The sequence below is a fragment of the Taudactylus pleione genome, unplaced genomic scaffold (assembly GCF_031769625.1).
Source record: "Taudactylus pleione unplaced genomic scaffold, aTauple2 ptg000018l, whole genome shotgun sequence".
NCBI classification, from domain to species: Eukaryota; Metazoa; Chordata; class Amphibia; order Anura; family Myobatrachidae; genus Taudactylus; species Taudactylus pleione.
In genome coordinates this window covers 6,441,776-6,465,922 of record NW_028284420.1, presented here as the reverse complement: position 1 = coordinate 6,465,922, position 24,147 = coordinate 6,441,776, and the positions used below count along the sequence as shown (strand labels likewise).

At 44.5% G+C, this 24,147-nt stretch overlaps 1 protein-coding gene across 1 annotated transcript in view; it reads right to left on the bottom strand.

The window, feature by feature from the left end:
• LOC148540635 (inactive phospholipase C-like protein 2) overlaps nucleotides 1–24,147 on the bottom strand; it is a 162,628-nt gene that overhangs the window by 50,984 nt on the left and 87,497 nt on the right. Inside the window, exon 4 of the mRNA XM_088442459.1 lies at nucleotides 15,389–15,464. Within this exon, the coding sequence (XP_088298585.1) occupies nucleotides 15,389–15,464 (76 nt within the window). The remainder of the gene's footprint in view (nucleotides 1–15,388; nucleotides 15,465–24,147) is intronic.

Sequence of the window (24,147 nt, the reverse complement as noted above, 5' to 3'; positions counted from 1 at the left end):
GCTGCTCTTGTATGTAGCCCACAAATACTGGGCAGCTTTAGTTTTACACTGCAATGTAGAACTCAGCTGAGAAATCCCCCCCCCCCTCCTAACTCTGTCCCACGAGCAACTTAACGTGGTACACATTTGCTCTTTTTTCTTTTGGTGTTGTTGCATTGCTCCCAACTTTGAACCAGCCCCAATATCTCAAACTATAATGTCTTTGAATAATTAAAACAGGGTACACACTGGAGCGATGTGTACCTGGATAATATGGCGGCCGAAGGGACGATATATTGTATCCGCAGTACACATCAGAACTATGTAATGAACAATCCCTCGTTCCGTCTTTCCTTAACTTGCACAACACCGCATGCGTTGTCCGGTTGGCCGTGCAGCACTAACGACCGTGGGAGCTAGCGAACGCGGGAGCGCGCAGATTGGCCGTACACACTGAACAATCAAGCCGTCAAGTCGTCTCTGGCTGAAATGGAAAGACATATCGCACAGATATCGCTCCAGTGTGTACCCAGCTTAAGACTTCCCGTGTATGAACATAGGAAGCATCAAACGTTAACACACCGTGAACATGTAATTTGCCCTCAGAGAAATTAATGGCATCTCCCTTTTTAGGAACCAATTTGTTTTCATAAAACCTCTATTCACGGTTATCATGGAAAACGCTTGGAAATCTAATTTATGTCCCTGCATGCATAGCAGAGGTTATTACTGAATGTGGGAGAGAGAAGACATGCATAGCAAAACAATTACTTTCTGCTTTTAGTTTCATGCTCCTTTGTTAGCACTCTTGCATCTGTTCTGTCAGAACACACGTAGCACATTAGCACAGTTATATGGTGTCAACAGGAAAAGCAAAATCCTTCTTTTGATAGCTGTGTTTACTGGAGATAGGCAAACAGAATAAAGATATAGCTACAGTAATGTGCACAATTATGTGCAAGAATAGAAATAGGAAATTTCATTTTGAGGCAAAAGATGCTCTAATGAACCTATTGGGGTAGAGCTATGCATGTAGAGTTGTTTCTGATATAGCCAAAATATTCTTTTTAGCCTTGCAAAATTTACATATTTTAAAACCACCTCAGAGGTAAGGGTCAGCCAGACCTCATTGACGTGTGTTCTGCTTGGTCAGGGCCTTAATTAGAGTAGGCTGCAAATTTTACACTTGAACGTAAGAATAAACTTGAAACTACGACTTAACATGTATATTTTGACTTGTATCTCAAAAATATGAGATATGGTAAGAACTTACCTTTGTTATCTCTATTTGTACGAAGTCCATAGGGTTCCACAGGATACCTTGGGGTATAGGTGATGACGTCAGGCATCGGGTACCATAGATTTAAGTTTTCAGCCTCCCAGGATGCACTAGGGTCCCCCTCCTATACCCCGCCCCCGAGCCAAGGCATCTCAGTTACGTACCAAGCCATAGGCCGGAGGAGGAGAAGGAAGAGAGAGAAAAAAGATCTGGACACACACACAAGAATCACATTCTCACCAGAGGGAGATGGAAAAAAAACGGTGACCAGAGTAAAGCCCATCTGCAGCACAGGTGCGACAGGGCAGGAGTCCTGTGGAACCCTATGGACTTCGTAGAAATAGAGATAACAAAGGTAAGTTCTTACCATATCTCATATTTTCTACATCAGGGTCCATACGGTATCCACAGGATACCTTGAGGATGTCCCAAAGCAGTATCCTTTAAGGGTGGGGACACTCCTGTGCTGAAAGGAGAATCCGCCACCCGAAGGAAGCATCCTGAGAGGCAAAGGTGTGAAACGCGTAATACCTCACAAAGGTATGGACAGAGGACCACGTGGCAGCCTTGCAGATCTGGACTGCAGAGGCACCACGTCGAGCTGCCCACGAAGGACCCACAGACCTAGTGGAATGAGCCATCACAGAGGATGGAACCGGAAGGCACTCATGAAGATAAGCTTCTGAAATTGCCATACGAATCCAACCTGCCAAAGTTTGCTTTGAAGCAGGCCAACCCTTTTTACGGAAGCCATAGAGGACAAACAAGGCGTCCGACTTCCTAAACGAAGAAGTGCGGTCAACATAAATCCTTAAGGCCCGCACAACATCCAAAGTGGCCTCACCCACTAAAAGAACAGGTGAGTTAAAAGCCGGCACAACGATTTCCTCGTTGATATGGAAACTTGAAACAACTTTGGGAAGAAATCCAGGACGAGTGCGCAGCACCGCCCTGTTCCTATGAAAAATCAGAAAAGGGGGTCTACAGGAGAGAGCCCCTAAGTCAGAAACACGTCTGGCCGAAGCAATGGCCAGAAGGAATATTGTTTTAGCTGTCAGCCATTTAAGGTCCACTGAGCCCAGTGGTTCAAACGGCGGTCCTTGGAGAGCCCTCAGGACCACAGCTAAATCCCAAGGCGCCACCGGTGGAACAAAAGGTGGCTGAATTCGAAGAACACCTTGCATAAAGGTGCGCACATCAGGGATCACAGCAATTCTATGATGGAACCTGACTGACAGAGCAGACATCTGCACCTTCGTAGAAGCAAGGCAAAGCCCATGGTCTAGCCCCGGCTGTAGGAAAGCTAACACTCTAGACAGACGGAACTCCCGAGGGTCATAACCTCTCGGTCGACACCACTGGAAGAACATATGCCACACAAGATGATATATCCTTGCAGAAGATGGTTTCAGAGCTCTTAGCATAGTTTGTACCACAGAGCTGGAAAACCCCCTGGACCTTAACATGGCCGTCTCAACAGCCACGCCGTCAAAGACAGCCAAGCCAGGTCCGGGTGAAGACAGGGACCTTGTGATAGCAGGTCCGGTCGTAACGGCAACCGCAGAGGAATGTCCACGAACAGACTCTGAAGGTCTGAGAACCAGTGCCGCCTGGGCCACGCGGGAGCTATCAACAGGAGCATACCTCCTTCCTGTTTGAATTTCCGGATTACCCGCGGAAGAAGAGAAAACGGAGGAAAGAGATAAGCAAACCAGAACGTCCACTGGACGGACAGAGCATCCACCAGAGATGCCTTTTCGTTTCTTGTTCGAGACCCGTACACCGGCAACTTGTTGTTGTGCCGTGACGCCATGAGGTCTATCTCTGGAAGACCCCACCTGTCCACCAGAAGTTGAAAGACATCCTGGTGCAGAGACCATTTCCCCCGATGTACGTCCTGGCGACTGAGAAAGTCCGCCTCCCAGTTGAGGACTCCCGGGATGAATATCGCTGATATGGCCAGGAGATTGCGCTCTGCCCAGACCAGGATGCGGGACACCTCTACGAATGCCGCCCGACTTCGGGTTCCTCCTTGTCAATTTATGTAGGCCACGGTGATGGCGTTGTCCGACTGGACCTGCACGGGGTGACCTTGGAGAACCCGATGTGCCTGCTGGAGAGCATTGAAAACCGCGCGGAGTTCCAAGATGTTTATTGGAAGCTCCTTTTCTGCCCTGGAACAAGTGTGGACCCGTGATAGCTCCCCAGCCCCGAAGGCTGGCGTCCGTTGTTAACAGGACCCAGTTCGCCACCCAAAATGGACGACCCTTGTTGAGGTGGGTCGTCTGCAACCACCAGGCTAGAGATAGGCGAACCTCCGGAGTGAGCACGATCGTCTGGGACTTTAGACTCTGAGGCAGTACATTCCATTTGGACAGGATCAATTGCTGCAGAGGTCTGGAGTGAAACTGGGCATATTCCACCATGTCGAATACTGACACCATGGAGCCCAGTAACCTCATCGCCGAGTGCAGAGACACTCGGCGACTCTGCAGACAACTGTGCACCCTCAACTGTAAGGCAGAGATCTTTTCCCCCGTCACAAAGATCCTCTGCTGTCTGGAGTCCAATAAGGCTCTGAGGTGCAGAATCCTCTGAGACGGGATCAGGGTGGACTTTTGCCAGTTTATTAACCAGCCGTGACGTTGCAGTACTGCAATCGTCAGGTCCAAGTGGCGTAGAAGGAGCTCTGGAGATCCTGCCACCAACAGAAGGTCGTCCAAGTACGGCAACATGCGGACTCCCTGCAGCCGCAGGTAAGCCGCCATGACCTTGGTGAACACTCGTGGTGCTGTCGCTAGGCCAAAAGGTAACGCCCGGAACTGGAAGTGATCGTTGCGGATTGCAAACCTGAGGAACTGCTGATGGCGCAAAAGAATAGGGACATGCAGGTAAGCGTCCTGTATGTCCAATGACACCATGTAATCCCCAGGTTCCAGCGCCAGAATGATGGACCGTAGGGTCTCCATCTGAAACCGCGGCACCCGCAAGGACTTGTTGAGGGCCTTGAGGTTGAGAATCGGACGGTACGACCCATTGGGTTTCTGCACCAAAAATAGATTGGAATAGAAACCCTGGCCCCTCTGGGAGAATGGAACAGGCACTATAACTCCAGCCTGGAGCATAGTGTGCAAAACCTTCCGCAGTTCCAAGGCTTTGTTCCGGTCTAAAGGAAGGCCCGTGGTGAAGAACCGGGATGGGGGCCTGTGCCGAAAGGAGAGGGCATACCCGTGAGAAACCACCTCGTGAACCCAATTGTCTGTCGTGGTTATCGACCAACACGGGGCGAACTGCAGCAGGCGGCCTCCCACTCTGGGATCCCCCAAAGGGAGGCCCGGACCGTCAGGCCGCAGGTTTGTCATCTGACTTAGGGGCCAGACTTAGGTACTCCAGGTCTGTTTCCTGGGCTTGGCCGATTTCTTGGGCCCAGCCTGTTGGGGAAAAGACTGTGCTTTAGGCTACCCTGGGCCCTATAAGGCCGAAAGGACGACGTACCCGAACTTGAAGGGACCGCAGCAGACGGGAGACATGCAGATTTGGCTGCCGCCAGCGTGGCTATAATTTTGTCCAGATCCGGACCAAATAGGACTTCTCCATTAAAAGGCAAAGCTTCTAAGCCCTTTTTGGAATCAGCGTCCGCCTTGCTGCGACGAGCAGCAACAGCTGCCGAAGATATCCGAGATGTGAGGATACTGATATCCAAGGCCGCTTCATTGATGTAAGTGGCCGAATCCCGGAGATTGCCTACCAACTCGGCCTGTTCAGCCGAACAGTCAGAATCCAAAGACGCTTCCAAACTATCAGCCCAGCACTCCATAGCTCTGGCTACCCAACATACGGCCATAGCCGGTCTGGATGCCCCCCGCGATGGAATAAATGGACTTTAGGCAGATCTCCACCTTGCAGTCCGTAGCATCCTTCAAGGAGGACATGGAGGGCATGGGCGAGGTGGCACTTCAGTCTAGGCGTGTCACATGAGAATCCACTTGTGGAGGGGAACGGATAAGCCACAGCTAAGCGCCTCTGAGGCTGATACCGTTTACCAGGGTGTTTTCACGCCTCCTCTAAATGGTCTACTAACTGACCCGAAAGAGGAAACACTGTGGCCTCACCCTTAATATCCTTAAAAAAGGCATATTTGGACTTGGACACCGGAGGATCGTCATCCTCAATAACTAAAGCCGTGCGGACTGCCCGAATAAGGCCAGGAATATAAACCTTGAACTTAGCGTCTGACTCTTTAGTACGGAGAGATTCTTGGTCAGATAGATCCAGAATCTCACCATCATCAAATGCTGTACCGAATTTGTCAGTGAATTAACCCACGCAGGCTCGTGTGAAACCTGGGGAGGGGAAATAGGGAGACTGTGGGGTACCATCAGTTGTCTCGGGAACCCCTGCATGGGTGACGACACCACTGACTGCTGGGATAATCCCATCTGGGAAAACGCAGGTGGCGGAGCTAACTGACCCACTAGGGTTGTAAGCGCTTTAACGAAACAAGTCCAGGGCGGTTCCTGTACCGGAGCCGTGACCCTCCCCCTCCACTATTACCTGCCGACATAGCCCCTCCGCTTTACCCTCCCCCTCCACTATTGGTACATTGCACTTAGTACACATAAGCTGGAGAGGAAATTCACTCTCAGACATGATGGTAAGTATGTGACCACTCTCACTGATACTCGTTAGTATAGTGGGAGAACCACCCTACAATCACCGCACCACAAGGGCTTTAGCAGAGGAAGAGCAGGGACAGTAAAATGGCTGATAGTAGAAAGTGAAAAGTACAAGCAGCAGACGCTAGCAGAAGTCACATACAATGCAGAAGAAATTAATCCCTGCACTATCAGCTCAACTACACAGACACAGAGCCTGGTAGGACACAGCGCTGCATACACAGACCTGTTTCAACGGAGGAGAGGTATGCCGGGAGACCCAGACCGCGATGCCACCGTCAGCAGCTCCAGCAGCGTTCACCATACAAAGATGGCCACCGAGGAGCAGAGAGGAGGCCGGCCTGGGGGAGGAGCGCTGCCACAGGACCAATCGGCAGCGCAGAGAGGGCTGTGTGCAGCGGGGGAGGCGCTGGCTATGTACAGGGAAGGCGCGCTCCCCTGGCATGCAATTAACCCCTGGGACGCCACAGCGCTTGCCGCTCAGCTGCAGCCCGCTGTCCCAGGGGGGTAGTGGAAGCGCAGGTTAGTTACCTGGCTCCACGCTGCAGCCAGTCCCCAGGGAGCCCCCTGCCTGGGGACTGTGGACCATGTGCTCAGGAGGGACCCACAGCGGGACCCCCGCTGCTTGCCTGCAGCCCCTTGAATCCGGGCATGGTCCGAAACATCTGGGGTCACCGCTAGCCGTGACCCCAGATGCTTACCAGCATCCCCAGATCAGTACCGGCGTTCTGGTACCGGCGGGGTGTAGGGGAGACAGCATGGACGTCAGCAGTGACTGTCCATGCTGTATACGCAGATGTGCAGCCACAGCTGCCTTGAAGAAAACTTAAGGGGCTATCCTTAGCCCCCCTCTAAACATGTGCTCCGACTACGAGCCGGGGACCAACGAAACTGAGATGCCTTGGCTCGGGGGCGGGGTATAGGAGGGGGACCCTAGTGCATCCTGGGAGGCTGCAAACTTAACTCTATGGTGCCCGATGCCTGACGTCATCACCTATACCCCAAGGTATCCTGTGGATACCCTATGGACCCTGATGTAGAAATACACTGTGGCCCTAATTTCTAGGTAGATCTAATGTGGTCAGGTAAGATAAGGCAGTCATCACATGGTCTTGATGGCAAACGCTATGCTATTGCTAAATATAGAATAAATAAAAATCTGCCCACCTCTCACGCTTTCTGCCCAAATTAAGTAACCAGTACCTGTGCTGTACCATGTGGTTCACCACCAAAAGAGGCAATCAGTGCCAGGCTATACCAAGCTGGCTGGTCATACTATAACAGAGAGACATAGCATATGTCCCTCAACAAAATGTGAAACCAACAGCAGGCTAGTCTGCACATAGAAGAATTAATTGCAGGAATCTGTTCAACGAAAAAAAAAATTGTGACCCTTCAATCTTGGCAAGTCCCACGCTGAATAGAGTTAGGGTTCATTTTGTCAACTCTAAGTACATCTGTGACCAGGTGTAAACAAAGGATTTCTAGAGGGGGCAGTTTTCCACTTCATGCAACCAAAGTGGGCATGGCTATTGTCAGGTGTACACAGCTTCCCCTTCACAAAGCGTAATGTGAAGCATATCCCAACTGTCCCTGTCCTCATAGACAGCCACTGGCCAAAGTGAGGAGCAGTAGAAATAGGAATATCAGTTTCTCTACCCTGAACTTCCTAATTTTTCAGTATTAAGGTAATCATATAATGGGGGCAAACTGATGTTTTAGAATTGTGCAATCAAAGCCTAGCATGTATTTGAGATCATATCCTAAATATTTTGTCTTTGGATATAAGATAAGAAGCGTTTGACATTTCCTACCTTGCAATAATGATTTATGAATGTCTGAAATTTTGTCTTGGACAATTACATAAGAAATAGCGTACCATGATATTACTTCACATTAGGGATGTGCAGGCTCGGATAGGTTCGAGTTTGCACGTGGAGTTCGGATTTTTCCCTCCAAAAAAAACGGAACTCAGAAAGAGGCAAAACGTCATCTTGCACGGACGAACATCATCATTCCTGGACAAAAGTCCAGGAATGATGATGTTCGTCCATGCAAGATGACGTTTTGCCTCTTTCTGAGTTCCGTTTTTTTGGAGGGAAAAATCCGAACTCCACGTGCAAACTCGAACCTATCCGAGCCTGCACATCCCTACTTCACATATTATCTGTTCAAACTTTCGGCCATATGATTGCCAACATTTAGGAGGTATAAATATCATATCTCTTATTATAATTATGTTATTCATATATAAGGGGACTAACGTATTGGAAATAGTGTGCATTTAGAATTTTAAATTTGCGCCTTGAAACTTGTCAAGTACGATAGAGATATATATTAACCATGATGCATTAAAAGTTATACTTTAAATTCAATACATTTTCATTTATAATGAGTGCTCACACAATTTCTCTTCTTAATTTGCCATAGCTTTACCCAACTCTAGTGAGCACCACCCCTACCCATTACTTGACTAGCAATAACGTAATGGTTAGGGAATAGTGGCAATATTTTCTACCTATATTCTCTCCTAAATTTGCCTGTGCGATGATCTACACATCCCCTTTTCTAAACTATCGTAACCCCACCATTAAATAAATTGCCTTGTCACCCCACTAATTAATATTACCCATCCAGCATTAATGATTAGACCCCATTTTCACAATAAAAAGACTATCCCATGCCCCTACACCCACACACCTCCATCCATTCGAAACATTTCAGAGACAGACTCATCTGTTATCTCAAAACAAAATCTTGACGTTATAGTAGGATTTGCAGCTAGCAATGTAATAGCGAGGCAGTCTTGTAGTGCAGTGTTAGCGCTACAGTCAGATGACAGCTCTGTCCCTGATTAATGTGCCTGACTAACCGGCTGTCAGGGAGGACTATAAGATCGCAGATTCCAGCACACTGTGGAGCAATGTAAAGAGAGCGGCGCTGCAGAAAACTGGAGCCCAGGTTGCAGAAGTAATCTGGCTGCAAAACGGAGATCTGTTAGGATACCCAAGGTCATGGCACTCCCGTCAGTGGCTCAAGTGTCTTGGATGCCCAATATTCACACCAGGCTAAATTGGTGCCACCTCCTATCAGTAGTTCTGCACATACAGTCACGCTGTCAGCCTCCGGTTATCATTATTAGGCACCCATGCCTGTGAAAACTGCAGCCTGCAGGTAGTGTTGGTTAATGATGGGCCTTGTATAGACGGACCATGGATGGGCAACTAAGCCACGCTAGGCAGATCGAAATGGGGCCCAAAGTAAACACCCCCAATGGGGAGCAGCCCAACCCTCATGGAGACTGAAGTGTTTTCGTCTAAAAATTATTTTTGTCTTCCAGGAGGGGGTTCCGATCAGTCAGTGCTGCCAAAGCATGCTGTGTACTTAATGATATTTTAGTCTTTCAAGCTTCATGCTGAAACCCACCATTTAAGGTGTGCCAGAGATGAGCCCCAGAGATTTGGCCAAGGATGAGTAGACTTTGCGGGTCTCCCTGATATAGCTTGGCATAACCTGGTGCTGGGGCAGCTTTTGCAGGACACACCCCACTAGTGCCAATTATTTATTTTTAGAAGTGGTTTATTTTATTTCTATGAAATCCTCATCCTGACGTATGTGTACACCAGTAAAAAACATAAAACTTAAATGGCAGATAACCCTAAAGAGTATTGGTCTAAACATATATATTAATTTCTAAACACCATTAAACACTTAAATAAAAATAAAATAGTCACATATTAAACATCACCTCCATACCTACAATATACATAAAATATCTGTATCAAATGAAGTATAGGAGCTAATCTTGCACTTAGCGCAGTAACCTTCAATATTAAGTTGAGTACAGATGCCAAAGCTCTGCATACAAACTTTAGAATCTAGCAAATGACCGCCATAGCCACATGCAGACTTTCCTGAGAAATAAGAGCTTGTCACATAAAGTGAATAGCCAAAATACCTATAATTACAACATGAGCCATCTAACTAGGAACAGAACAGTATTATAAAGCAGATCTGTGAACAGCTACAAACTTTACTTTCTCCAATTAGTAGCTAACTACATTCAGCATCATAAATCATCAAGACCGTATGAAGTACAATGACAGTTCTTTTTAACACCACTGGTGACTTGATGGTGTTAAATGTATAACACTTGTTATGTATAATAATACATATCTCACTGCAGGGTCATAAGCAGGCAAATGTCTCTGCCTTTTTAGTTTCTGCAGTACTGCTCCTAATGAATAGCTTTCAATAATACTTCAGATATGTGCAGTGTAACAGTTCCTGTAATTACTCTGATGTGTTTCGTCTCATGACTGAAACTTTTTCAAAGAGAAAGTAGCCTGTTCTAACATGGTTTATATTCAAAGAGGTTTCCAATTCTATTTCAGGTCCTTAGCCTTCTAAGGCAGTTTTAATTAGCTGTGTAGGTCTGCTAATCTTACCAAGCACACCATGAATAATATCATTCAATGCCGATTCACTTTTTAGTATATTAAGCAAGTTTAAACTATCTAATATATCCAATTTAATAATTTTTGATACTTATTAATAGCTATGCAAAAGAGCTCTAACAATTAAACTGTGGATGATGCTAGTGTGTGTGTATCTGTACCTGACTATATCTGGTGCTGCTGTCTATTAAGAGAGGTGTGCACTCCTCCCCAAATAAGAAAAAAAGAGAGAGAAATATAGACTGCGCACTCAAGGGCTATTCAGAGCCAACAAGTCTTTAAAGTACTCATAAAAACATATTTTAATCACAAGAATAATAAATTGGTATATAAAGAAACCATACACTTTAAATAAACACAATTAATTAGTATCTTACAACAAGAAATACATATCGATTTATGTTGTGCTTTTTAATATATATGTATTTCTTGTTCTTGCCCTATTGGCCCGGAACATAAATATGCAGAAACTAACATTTTCACATGATTACCGGGCCATTTAAGTTATGATGAATAGGCGAAATAGGTGAAATTGATATGAATAGCCCCTAAGAGATAGAAAAACAGTTGCACTAAAATCACTACTACTGGTAGATATGGGTAGGTAAACCAGAGACCCAGCTTTAGAATAACTTTTCATACTGCTATTATACACATTTTGTGGATGATATAATACAAAATAATAGCAGCTGGTCTGACAGAGCATAATAGTTGACTTGGAAGCTGAGCTGAGTAATTAACAAACTGGGAATGCTATATTACAGGAGACTCATCACTGCAACCATCTCTACACATTCCGCCCAATCCTTAGCCCACATCCCAGCAGTCCATAATGAATGAGTGTTAATTATATTGACACTTGTACTTATACCAATTAATCCCAGAATGCCCTCTCCCACACACTGAGCAGCTGTTTAACTTTTGGTTTACAAAAGTACTTTTCAGTTACCACTTAAGATCCTCGTAGTATTATTATTATTACAGGAGAATCTGAGGGCAAGAAAAAAAAATTATACAGTTAAGCCCAATTTTCATTTATTTTTGGCTCATGTTTCAAATAATGTACTGTACTTCATTGGCAGATAGCCTGAACTGCCACACAGATGGGTGTTTAGATTGAAGAGCAAGATCTCCTCTCCTGAGCTTTAAAATTGCCAAAGTTAATTAAGCATTCATAAAACAGGGCTGCAATCTACTGTTCAGGTGGAGTACATTTCTTTTAGATGAGAGGCCAATCATCTGAAGGCCCCCATACATCAGAGATTGATTGCAGCAATCGTGCAATTTGCAATCGATTGTGTATAAAAATCTTTCCCTTTTTCAGTCGATTGCAGATTGCAGAGATGCCACAATCGATTGAAAAAGGGAAAGATTTTTACACACAATCGATTGCAAATTGCACGATTGCTGCAATCAATCTCTGATGTATGGGGGCCTTAAGGCTTAAAACAAAAGACAATTTCAATGGTTCATTAGTTCTAAATAACTGAATTGATCCATAGGAAAGTAGAATAAAAAGTCAATGTGACAGTTGCCAATTTAGTATCACTTGTGAATTCCTCAATGAAAGACATGAGAAAAGGAAAGATTCTCAGGATCACTTGCCCCATTGTGTACTCTATTATCTATAGCTACATATACTATTCTTGTAAGATAGTCATCCGATCCATATTTAAATTCGTTGTGAATTTGCCATCATCACCACCTTATGTAGTAAGAAATCCCACCCATAAGGCCCCCATACACCTACGCGACTTGTAGACGATCACACGATTTCCGACTCGACGTACATTCAGTTTTGTTGAAATCGTGCATTTTTTCATACGATGCGCGCTCCCGTGGGTCCTTCAATCGTATCTTATGATCACATGTGCAGCACATATGTTCCATCGTATCGTGTTCAGAAAGTGGCATTTTTTTTTTTTCATGCGATCCATCGTGTGGCAATACAGTCATTTCAATGACTGTTTGTCCCTATTCCCTAATGAGCGCATGAGGCACAGGATCGATCTTACGACAGATCCTGTGCTAAGAAAAAAAAGAAATGGTGACGACGGGACTGCAGGGTTATCCGATGTGAATCGGATCGGATGCTGATCGCGTAGGTGTATGGGCCCTATTAGGGGAACAGATGTGTCCTCGTACACTGTGGTTTCAGTCACAGCTAACAGCCCCTCTCGGCGCGCCAGGTCCTGGGTGATTCGGCCATGCTGGGCGACGTTTTAGCTCAAAATGTACATCTTATTCGCACAAATAAAAACAACTGGAAAAACGACTTTGCTAGATTGCACTGATTTGATATGCGACACTTGTACCTGTGTACGAATGGGTCTGAATCTGTATATATATTGCTACGATGCAGCAGCCGCAGCTTTTTCTTATGTCAAGTTCTGTTGTGTTTCATCTGTGACTTTTGTAAACGTTTAGACCTAAGTCTTGTGCAGTTAAAGTCACTGTGTCCGCGCTGCAAATTTTAAAGAAAAAGGTGCACCTTAGTTGCGCCGGGCATCTTGCGCTGTATGGCGTATTGAGGCTCGGTGTATAAGGGCACATCTGCAGCATGGGGATGGTGCAAGTCCCGATGATTGCGTCTGCAGCCTCTCAAAGTAGGCATCCCAGCCCTTGCGCATTGAAACGCACAGTTGTACAACCCTGGAAGAGCTATGTCGAATTACGCTAACGCAGTTTCAGCAGCATGCAACTTAGAATCAGTCCTTAAGTATGTATAATCCTCTATTCTTTATCTAGCTTTCTACCTGTTTACATACTTTTCACTCTAAGGGGTCTATTTTCTAAGCAGTGTTAGGAGACAGAGTGAAAAGTGATAAGAAAGTGATAAGGTACCAGCCAATCGGCTCCCAACTGTCATCTGACAGACTGTGTTTGAAAAATGACAGTTGGGAGCTGATTGGCTGGCACCTTATCAGTTTCTTATCACTTTTCATTCTGTCTCCTAACACTGCTTAGTAAATAGACCCCTAGATCTTGTACTCTCATCTTACGTACCACACTGTAATGGGAAACACTAGGTGATGCTTTAGCAAAATCAAAATATATCACATTAATTACTCTTATAAGATCCAGTATGAAATATAACTCATATAAACTGATCATAGGTCTTAGCAAGACCAGTCCTCCATTAAACTATGCTGACAGAGTTATCAATATATCTTCTACATGGCGTACCATTCCACAGAGTCCCTTCAAATTATTTATCCATGAAATCCGGTCATAGGTCTATAATTTCCTAGTTCCACTCTTGTTCCCTAAAACTTTGTGCCAGATCAATATTGGAAACCATGGTGTTTCTACTACTTTTGCCGCTACGCACGCAGTTGAGTCGCACTACACGTGTGTCAAGATACCTTACTGTATTCGCACGCTGCAAGTCTTTATTCTCAGAGTGATTGACACGCAGGGAGCATCTGGGGGAAGCACCGGGGAGTGTCAGCTAAAAATGCAGGTGTGTTGCGACCGTTTCGGTGGGTGGCACATCCTGCGATTGCGATCCCGTATGCAGGAAACATGGCTCTGGCGTCTCAGTTACGGCAACCATACTGAGTGACCATCAGTGAAGGAGTCGATGTTTGCATGATCTGTGTTCATTGCTGAGTATGAGTACACAGTTGCGGACAGCTGCGATTGCTATAAGAGTTGTCCTTTGCGATAGCCTTGGGCGCAGAAGGACGTGCGCCACGGGGGGAGCTGGGAAGGATCCCATTGGATCCTTCTCAGTGCACGTCCCAAAAAGAAGCCCATAGGCTTCTCTTGGGCAACGTCAGCTAAAGATGGCGTAACGCACCAGGACGGAGCACCGTAATGCATCGCATTCCGCATTTCTGCCATTAGTACATCCCGCCCTCTATATTGCCCAGGTGTAATTGCACATCCTCCTGTGTTAGACAAGATGTCCAAATACAGTTCAGATATTGTTATGCAGGAATAGCCCAGGGCGTGCATGGGCTATTCCCACCCAACAATATTTGGACTGTTTCCTCCTTTTTGAATAGAGCCAAAAAATATATATATATAAAAGAACAGATTTATCTTTATCTTCCACATATATTTTCCTTATTATATAATATAGTAGCCCAATATTATAAGTTTTACTTGTTTCAATGTACAAACTTGACCATAGGAGATTACATGTTAAAATAATTGGGGAAGACTTCTATATGACGGAAAAATACAATGCATGCACACCTGGCACTTAAGAACTTTAACATTACTGAGGGTAATTCATTAAGAAATCTGTCCCTATAAAGTCATTTGAGATAATATTTTAATGAAATGGTTTCTCCTGTAGACTCTCTAGCTGCCCCTCTGTCAGTGCAATGGTTTATTCCTAACATACTGTGAAACGCAATACGTCAAAAAGGATTACATTCCCCTCTCTCTCTTCCGCTGCATTAAATTCACAATTTTTGAACATTTCTGGAGAGCAGAGAATTTCATATAAGTGTGCACTACATGCCAGTGGCAACTCTTTCTGCACCACAATATCCGAAAGCAGGGTTTCAGCCATATCCCCGTGGGCACATCTGCCTTACGTAAATGTGCAGCTTAGGTTAGTCTGTACTTTTTTGGTCAGATCTCATGTAACCTTTAACCAGATGAGATGCAAACTGTAACCCCTCCCTCCATACATCTGACGCAAGAGTAGGAAATATACAGGTAAGGGTTAATTGGCGGTTCTGGGGATGAAGAATAATTAAACTCTCCTACATTGGGGTGTCACTGACAGCCATATATTCCGATAAGGTAATTAGGTTAACAAAAAAGTCAAATAATCTCCAAAGATCTCAAAAATCTCAAAAGATTTGAAATTCGCAAACGACCAAAAAAATCCCAGTGTAATTAGTAATTAGGAATTGTGCCTTCAGCACATTGTTTTGTAATTACTCTAGCCAAAATAGAAGCTTATAGGCTTTGGTAAAACACACCAATAGTAATAATAAAACACAGTGGTCCATTATAAAAGAACAAACATGTCTTACCTGTTTTTTGCACTTGAATTATTTTGCTGTAAACAGCATCTGAAGTCTCTATTAATGTTCGGCTGGCCTGTATAAACTGAAAGGAACAGAAGACCACATCAGACATGGGTGGTGTATAACACAATTTTACATCAGCATCTGGCCAGCTTGCAAGCAGGATATGCTTGATGAACTGTATGCATGACAGACAAAATGTCATATGCACTGTAGTGTTTAATTAGATGTATTCCTGAACCATGACAGCAGTTATCAGCACTGGAGTTGTGTGGAGTTGGAGTTGTGTCCTTACAGGACAATAAAAAAATAAATAGTTTGCGTATAGAAATAGTAAAAGGAGATCATGGACATGTATGATGTAGAGGGAGCAGACACGACAGCTTCTTAACATATGATCAAGGTGGGAGAGTGGTACAAAGCAATGAATAGGGATAGGCAGGAATATAGAATCCTCAGGAGCACAAAACATGAAGAGAAATGTTTAGTTTTCTTTATTGAACCTGTTTTCCTAAACAGCTGTTGTACACTCTTGGTGCTGTGATGCACAGTCACAACCTGCTCCGTTCTTGGCAGATACTGATTGCTTCAGCTAGCCCACTGCTTTAGAGGCAATGTAAGGTCAGCCTTTCTAATGTCATGACGATTTGGAGCATCTCAGTTACTGAATGCAAGTCCAGTATGTATTTATTACAGGAATAGATACAAATCCCACTCACAGCCTTCTATTTATAGCCTTATATTCAAATACTGTGGCCACGCCAACCTGTGTACTCAAAATATATGAATGAGTGACCTTCTCAACATAGTATATAGCGTATGCACTGTGTGTGAGGTGTTTTATTTGCAACTTGCTGACTCATATTACTTGTTGCAGCTAGAGCCTCCATTGATCTACTGTGAGTGCCGCACGGCTTTCATACAGATTTTCAGTCATTCACAGAGAAAATTAATTTTTCTTTCAGATTGATAAAATAACTAAAAAGATTATTTTATAATGCAGAGTAACAAAGAGAGGGATCTGTATTCTGTAAAATCAGAGCACAGTTAATACAGTGCAACAGAAAACTTATACCCCTTTCAGACAAAAGAACCAGGTAATTTTCCAGCTCTAGCCGAGTCGACCCGGGTTTTTTTTTTTGTTTGAAAGGGTCAACACGGGACCTAATTCCCGATACTTCGACCCAGGTATTTACCTGGGTTTTTCCCGGGTCTTACACGGATTGGCGGCTGTCTGAAAGGTGCCGACCCGGGTTTTTCTACTCCAGGCATAGTAAGCAGCGCTTATTGGCTGAGATGGCGGTGCACGGGCTGCACTTTTCATGACCTCATCTCTGTGTGCCATAAAGCAGTCCATTTATTATGACACACTGTATATTGCAGGGATAATCTGTGTTCTGTGTGAAAGGGATCGACCCGGGAATTTCCCGGATCTTATGTGCTGTGTGAAAGGGGGTTAGGAGCAAATTCCCGGGTCCTTCCCGTTTGAAAGATACGGGAAAAACCCAGGTTTTAGGGATTTTTCTGTCTGAAAGTGGTATTAGGGGTCTATTCATCATCTAGGGCCATATATGAAGTATCCACCTCGCCACGGGGAATACTTATCAGCGGAGCAATTCAGAATTACTCCAGTACGGGGACAGCCGCTTTCAAAAAGCAGCTGACCCCGTGATCAATAACAGTGCTACTTCTGTAGCTGCGTTACTTACCTGTCCCCATCGCTGGCTGCTGCACATGTGTGACCTAAGGTTAGACATGCACAATGCCGCTGGGGAGGCAGTGAGCAGGCAGCGTAGGGATCCGCTCGGATCCCTCTTCACATCCACGGGGCTCCAAGAACAAGCACTATCTGAAGACGGCGTTTGTTCTCGTAGGCAAACTTGAAGTTTTTGGAGTTTGCTGAATATCAGGTAGTCCTATCGGAGCCCTGACGATGAATAGCCTGTTACCTTAAATATGCGGAAACTAGAGTTTCCACATGTGTAGCGGGCCATTAACGGATGATGAATGGACCGCAAAGTGTTTTGCTAAACTAATACATTACATGAGATGTGAAATGCAAATCTGCAAGGAGCTACCTAAATACCCCTAGCTAAAAGGTTACCCTTCATAGCTTCAAAACATTTTCAAAGTGCAGCTAATAATTACATACCATTGTCAGATCACTCGAACCAAATAACAGTATATAACAAATAAAAAATACATACTATATTAGGGGTGTTGCAAGAGGTGGTTTAAGAGAGGAGAAGGCCCGTGTGCAGGCTCCGATAGGGCAGTCTCCTCTCCGGTGGTGCAGTAGACTCTGGCAATGTGCCAAAGTTTACTGCGCATGTGCAGGTCTCTGGGAACATGGTGCCCGTGCCGCATTCCCGGGACATCTCCACTGCGCATGTGCAAATAACCGGAAAACGGCTGCAGTGGTCATTTTCCCAGTGACTTCTACAGCCAGTGTCGGGCCGGAGCGGTAAGTGTATTTATATGGGTGCAGGTTGTGTGGTGTATGGGCCCCCTGGACCCAGAAGTCCGTGTGCACCGCACACCTTGCACCCATTATAGATATGCTGGTGCCTATAGCGGCCCCATTGCAATATCTTTCCATAGGCCCCTGCCCTCCACAACTATGCAAAGGAAGGTGTGCTACTGCAGGGCAGCATATCTGCTGTCACAGGTGCAGCCAGCTCCATCTCTCATCATTAATGCTGGGAGGAAGAATGGCCAGAAGTGTTATATCCTAATCATTAGGAATAGAGAGACTATATAATTTCTCTCTCTCTCTTTATATATATATATATATATATATATATATATATATATATATATCTAAAAAGCGAATCAGGCAGCACTCAGAGACTCCCAATGAAGTAAAAGAGAAAATTTAATGTGTCAACGTTTCGGAAGACGAGCCTCCTTTCTCAAGACAATACAACATAGCAATGGACAAACATACATATAAATACCTTCCACCGTGTCCCAATCACTCCTCCCCGCCCGATCAGCACGCGCACCTGACTTCCGGCATCACGAGGGTGTGCGTCACTGCATGGCGCAGCCCCCAGCTGTCACCTGGTAGCGCCCACTGATGACATCAGACATGATTGGATTATGCCAGAGCGCTGGCATGGCAACCGTAAACAAAACGGGAGCCAAATGACAGCCGATCCAGGCAGAACCCCACATGTCATAATATAATAAAAACAAAAATGAAAAACATATAGCCATCTGACACATATATAGTAAAAATAAGAAAAAGAATGAGAAAGCAAAAAATATATAATAGAATGGCAAACGATATTCCAAAATATAAACCACAGGTAATACACCAATACAATGCAAAGAACAAGAAGGCAAGCTCCATGTCAAACCAGAGTAATATACATCGATGCTGATATAAATACAAAAATTTAAACAAAAATCTATAAATACTACTCATAAATCAACATACAAAGATATAAAATATAACCAAAATAAAAAAATAAAAAAAATATAACATATATATCCAATAATACAAATAATACACCAAATCCAAAAAGAAGGTTACAAGAAACAGGTCAAACCCAAGGATTCATTCAAACCCCTAGGAGCCAAAGTATCCAATAAAAAAATCCATTTGGACTCCAACTGCAACAAACGTTTAGGTCTGTTGCCACCCCGCAGTGAAACAGGTACGTGGTCAATCATGCGGTAGCGTAATGTCGCCACCCCATGTTGCGCCAAGGCAAAATGACGAGCCACCGGCTGATCGCTAACACCCGTGGAGATGGCTGCCCTGATAGCGGAGCGATGTTGCGCCATACGCTCCTTGAACTGTCTTTCTGTCTTGCCCATGTAGTGTAATCCACATGGGCAAGCCAGAAGATAAACAACAAATCTGGAACTGCATGTAAGGGAATGGTAAATTTTAAATTTCCTGCCTGACATAATAGTTTCCATCCGGCATCTACTATCAAGAGCTTACCTTACTCCCAGATGCTGAGGGTCCGTAGAATTTCTAGTGACCCTATTGATAGAGGTGAGAAATTGGAAGTGATGGTTCAAAAATTCATGGCAAGGGGTTACCCCCTGTCTGAATTATTGCAAGCTAAACGGAAAGCCTTAAGGATTGCTAGGAGAGATTTATTACAGCCATCTATTAAGCCAGTGGATTCTAATGTTATCACTTGAGTTAATAGGTTTAGTACCAGCAGTAAGTTTAGCAATAGTAAAGCCAAACAACTGTGGCCTGTCATTCAAACGGATCCTGAGTTACCATCTTTGGCTAACTCTAGGATTCGTTCATGTTATACCAGGGGTCGTAACCTCAGTGATTTTCTTGTCAAGACTGACATCACAGGGTTTTCACGACAGTTGCCCACTCATTTTTTGCATCGCAAATTTGGTTGCTTCAAATGCATTGGTTGTCTAACCTGCAGATATATGGTAGTGGGGGATATTTTTCTTCACCCATATTCAGGCAGGAAATGTAAAATTTACCATTCCCTTACATGCAGTTCCAGATTTGTTGTTTATCTTTTGTCTTGCCCACGTGGATTACACTACGTGGGCAAGACAGAAAGACAGTTCAAGGAGCGTATGGCGCAACATCGCTCCGCTATCAGGGCAGCCATTTCCACGGGTGTTAGCGATCAGCCGGTGGCTCGTCATTTTGCCTTGGCGCAACATGGGGTGGTGACATTATGCTACCGCATGATTGACCACGTACCTGTTTCACTGCGGGGTGGCAACAGACCTAAACGTTTGTTGCAGTTGAATGAATCCTTGGGTTTGACCTGTTTCTTGTAACCTTCTTTTTGGATTTGGTGTATTATTTGTATTATTGGATATATATGTCATATTTTTTTGATTTTTTTATTTTGGTTATATTTGATATCTTTGTATGTTGATTTATGAGTAGTATTTATAGATTTTTGTTTACATTTTTGTATTTATATCAGCATCGATGTATATTACTCTGGGTTGACATGCAGCTTGCCTTCTTGTTCTTGGCATATTTGAGTCATTGTATTGGTGTATTACCTGTGGTTTATATTTTGGAATATCGTTTGCCATTCTATTATATATTTTTTGCTTTTCTCATTCTTTTTCTTATTTTACTATATATGTGTAAGATGGCTATATGTTTTTCATTTTTGTTTTTATTATATTATGACATGTGGGGTTCTGCCTGGATCGGCTGTCATTTGGCTCCCGTTTTGTTTACGGTGGCCATGCCACGCTCTGGCATAATCCAATCATGTCTGATGTCATCAGCGGGCGCTACCAGGTGACGGCTGGGGGCTGCGCAATGCAGTGGCGCACACCCTCGTGATGCCGGAAGCCAGGTGCGCGTGCTGATCGTGCGGGGAGGAGTGATTGGGACATGGTGGAAGGTATTTATATGTATGTTTGTCCATTGCTATGTTGTATTGTCTTGAGAAAGGAGGCTCATCTTCCGAAACGTTGACACATTAAAGTTTCTCTTTTTACTTCATTGGGAGTCTCTGAGTGCCGCCTGATTCGCTTTTGCTATTGGAGGGTGTTGTTCGTTCAACACACAGGAGGGCACCGGAGCAAGTTCTGTGCTGGAGCACTGCCAACGGAGTGCCGGTCCATTGGATTGTGTATATATATATATATATATATATATATATATACACTAATCACTATTAATTTACAACTTTGCCAATTAAGTAGGCAGATAGTGCAAACATTAGATAATTTATAATTTTCCTGCTTAGTTTACATATAGAATTAAATGATGGAGATTTGCATATAGGATTAAATGATGGAGATAAGCATATAGCAGAGGTTCCCAAACTCTGCCATGTAGCAGCACACTGGTGAGTATAGAAAAGATGTAACTGGGGGCAAGCGGAGGGCCGGGGCCCTGGAGGCAGCCCGGGGCCCATAGCAGCCGCACCCCTTGCACCTACTGTAGCTACGCCCTTATAGTATATATAAATCAACTTATGTAGTGTATTAAAATTATTTCTCTCTCATTCAATGAAGTGTAGTTTCCAGCATGGAACGCATCATCATTTTCTGTATCAAAAGCAGAAAATAATGCTAGTGCTAATAGGACCCGGCTCAAACTATCACATATACACATCTGCACGTGCCCAATCTGAGCTGCGCTGTCAAAATCAGTCAACAAGATAGCAATACAGTGAGAGAAAAGGAAAGGCAGACTAGTCATATTGTAACATATACATAAAGCTCCAAACTGCGAGTCTTAGCCATGTGTAAGAGAGAGAGATCATGGTACTACACTATAAGCTGATTTATAGTATGTGTTTTTGACAGATGTCGGAGGGTAACCTATTAGCTAGAGATAATTAGGTAGCTCCTTGCAGATTTGTATTTTACATCTCATACTGCTCTGGATCTGAAAGGTCTTGGCAAGGTCCAGTCTGGGCTAAAACATTGACCAGCTAATGGTGTATACTCTAACCTGCATGATATATGGTGCATAAAACTGTACTTTTTATGAAGATGTGTGAGTGCCCTGTTTTTCTTTCTTTTCTTTTTTTTATTGTTGATGGGAACATGACTCGTTTTTGCACCTGCATGCACCCCAGCTGTTGTGGAACCTATGTATGTACTCTAATTTGTTTTTCCTACATACAAATTCCATGTATAAGGGGTATGGCTGACACATACTGATTTATTCTCTGGCTGTAAAGGTTGGTATTGTATGTTGCTGGCTCATGTATCATTGTGTACATGTTCAAATCTATTACATGTGCTATTTTATAAGATGGAAAAGGTTAACTTTTGATATGCTTAACTTTTTTTATTATGTTATAATAAATCTATCTTGTTTAATGCGCTATGAAGCGTCCCCTGTTTGATTTATTCTAGATTGAGGTTTTCAAGCACATTCGGTTATTTGTAGGGAAGACACAGACAATTTTTTTGGATACAGTCTTGGAGCAACAGGATTATCTTGGACTGAGGGCCTGATTCAGACCCGCTCGCAAACGGGCCGATGGTGGCCCAGTGCGCACACCGTGCCCCATAGCGAGTGAGAATTCACTCGCTCCGGGGCTCGCAACAAAATGGGCCGGCTGTCGATGTTTCGCCCCATTTTGTTGGCGGGGATGGGGGGTGGCTGAACAAACGGAGGCGTTCCCGAAGGAATGCCTGACGTTTGTGGGCGGCCCTACTGACATCACTTGTGATGTCAGTAGTGGACTTCCTGCTCTATTAGAGCAGTAAGTTCACTCGGGCTTGCAAGACCTGAGACCCTACCACAGGGTCTCCTCGCACCGATGGTCGCGATAATTGTGACCCTCTCCTGCCTGCTCGCACTAGCTGTGGGCACCCACAGCTTTGCAAGCGGACAGGAATAAAAAATTAAAAATTCCTCCCCGGCCTGATTCAGAACATGCGCTCGCAAATAGCGAGCGCCTCTGAATCAGGTCCTGAGTCTAATAAAGTACGCGAAAGCTAGCATGAGCTTGAGAGGAGATAAGCACCCTGTTTTTTTATTGTAACATTACTGGATAGAACTGTTTTTTGGTTGCAGTCCTGTTAGTGGTTGGTTTATTGGTTCAATCAATTTTGATAGCCTATCAGGGTTCTGTGTAGGCGGGCTCTTTCAAGGAACATTAAGGCGGTAGGAGGAGTCAGCTTACTCTTTTCCAGTTTGTGATCCCACCCAACATTTCTGTAATCGGTTTGGGCCGATTTTACCGTTGGAATGTATTTCTATGTTTTTTGCTTCCAGCAGGTGAGACGCAGCTGGCGGAAATCAGTGCTCCTCGGCGGCTCAATTTAGCGCAGTAGAGCTTGGCTAGCATCCCCCCTTTGAGAAAGGCAAGTCGGTTGCTGCCTTAGGTGAGGACCAGGCCTCCATCCTACGGAGGGATCAGCACTGTGCTAGTTATGGGGAGGTGGTACTACCAGAGATGGCTTGCACTGGGGGGTGAAATCTCCACCCCCCAACCTAGTAATAAAATGTTCATATGGGCTGTAGCCGAGTTGCACTGCTTTTTCGCCACCATGCTTGAATCTTATTACAATTCAATTACAATTCGATTAAACAAATTTGGCTGTGACCTCTTTTTTTCCACTGTATTCAGTTACCAGTGTGAGTGTATTTATATTATATTTAGTTAAGTTTAAGTATGGTGAAAATAATAAAACTATGGGTGACTTAATAGATCTCAAATAGAGGATCTCTATTTGACTGCCTTTAAGACATCCAGAAAATGGTGGACTTTCTATGGTATTTTAAGTGATGCACACTGGCCCTGATTCAGAGCCGGACGTTCTGACAGAGCGCTCGCTCTGAATCAGGGCCTTCCCTCCTTCTTTTTGGAACGGCCTCCTGGCCGCTCGCATAGCTGTGGGTGACCACCCACAGCTATAGCGAGCGGCCAAAATGATGGTTGCGATGGTCAAGATGGTCTTTGGACACAGCATCAGTGCTAAAATATGCTAATCAGCCAGGAGGCGTTTTGTGTAAATAGACGCCTCCTGCTGTTAGCATCGTATCACACCATCAGTCATCTGAGTACCCTTCAGGTTACGAAGTCAGCAAAGTTGTGTACAAGGATGCAGCCACTGGCATCAGCACGCCCCGGTTTTCTGGAAAGCTGCCTAATGCCACCACAACTACTGTATGCCCCCAAATGGCCGCAGTGTCTAGGCACTACGAGCGAACTCGCAGACACTAAACTGCATGTGCAGTACAGATATTGTGTATGCGCCGATCAGGTACCACCGGAGTTGTCCGCAAACCAACTCTGAATCAGGCCAACATATATTTATTCATAAGATTCTTA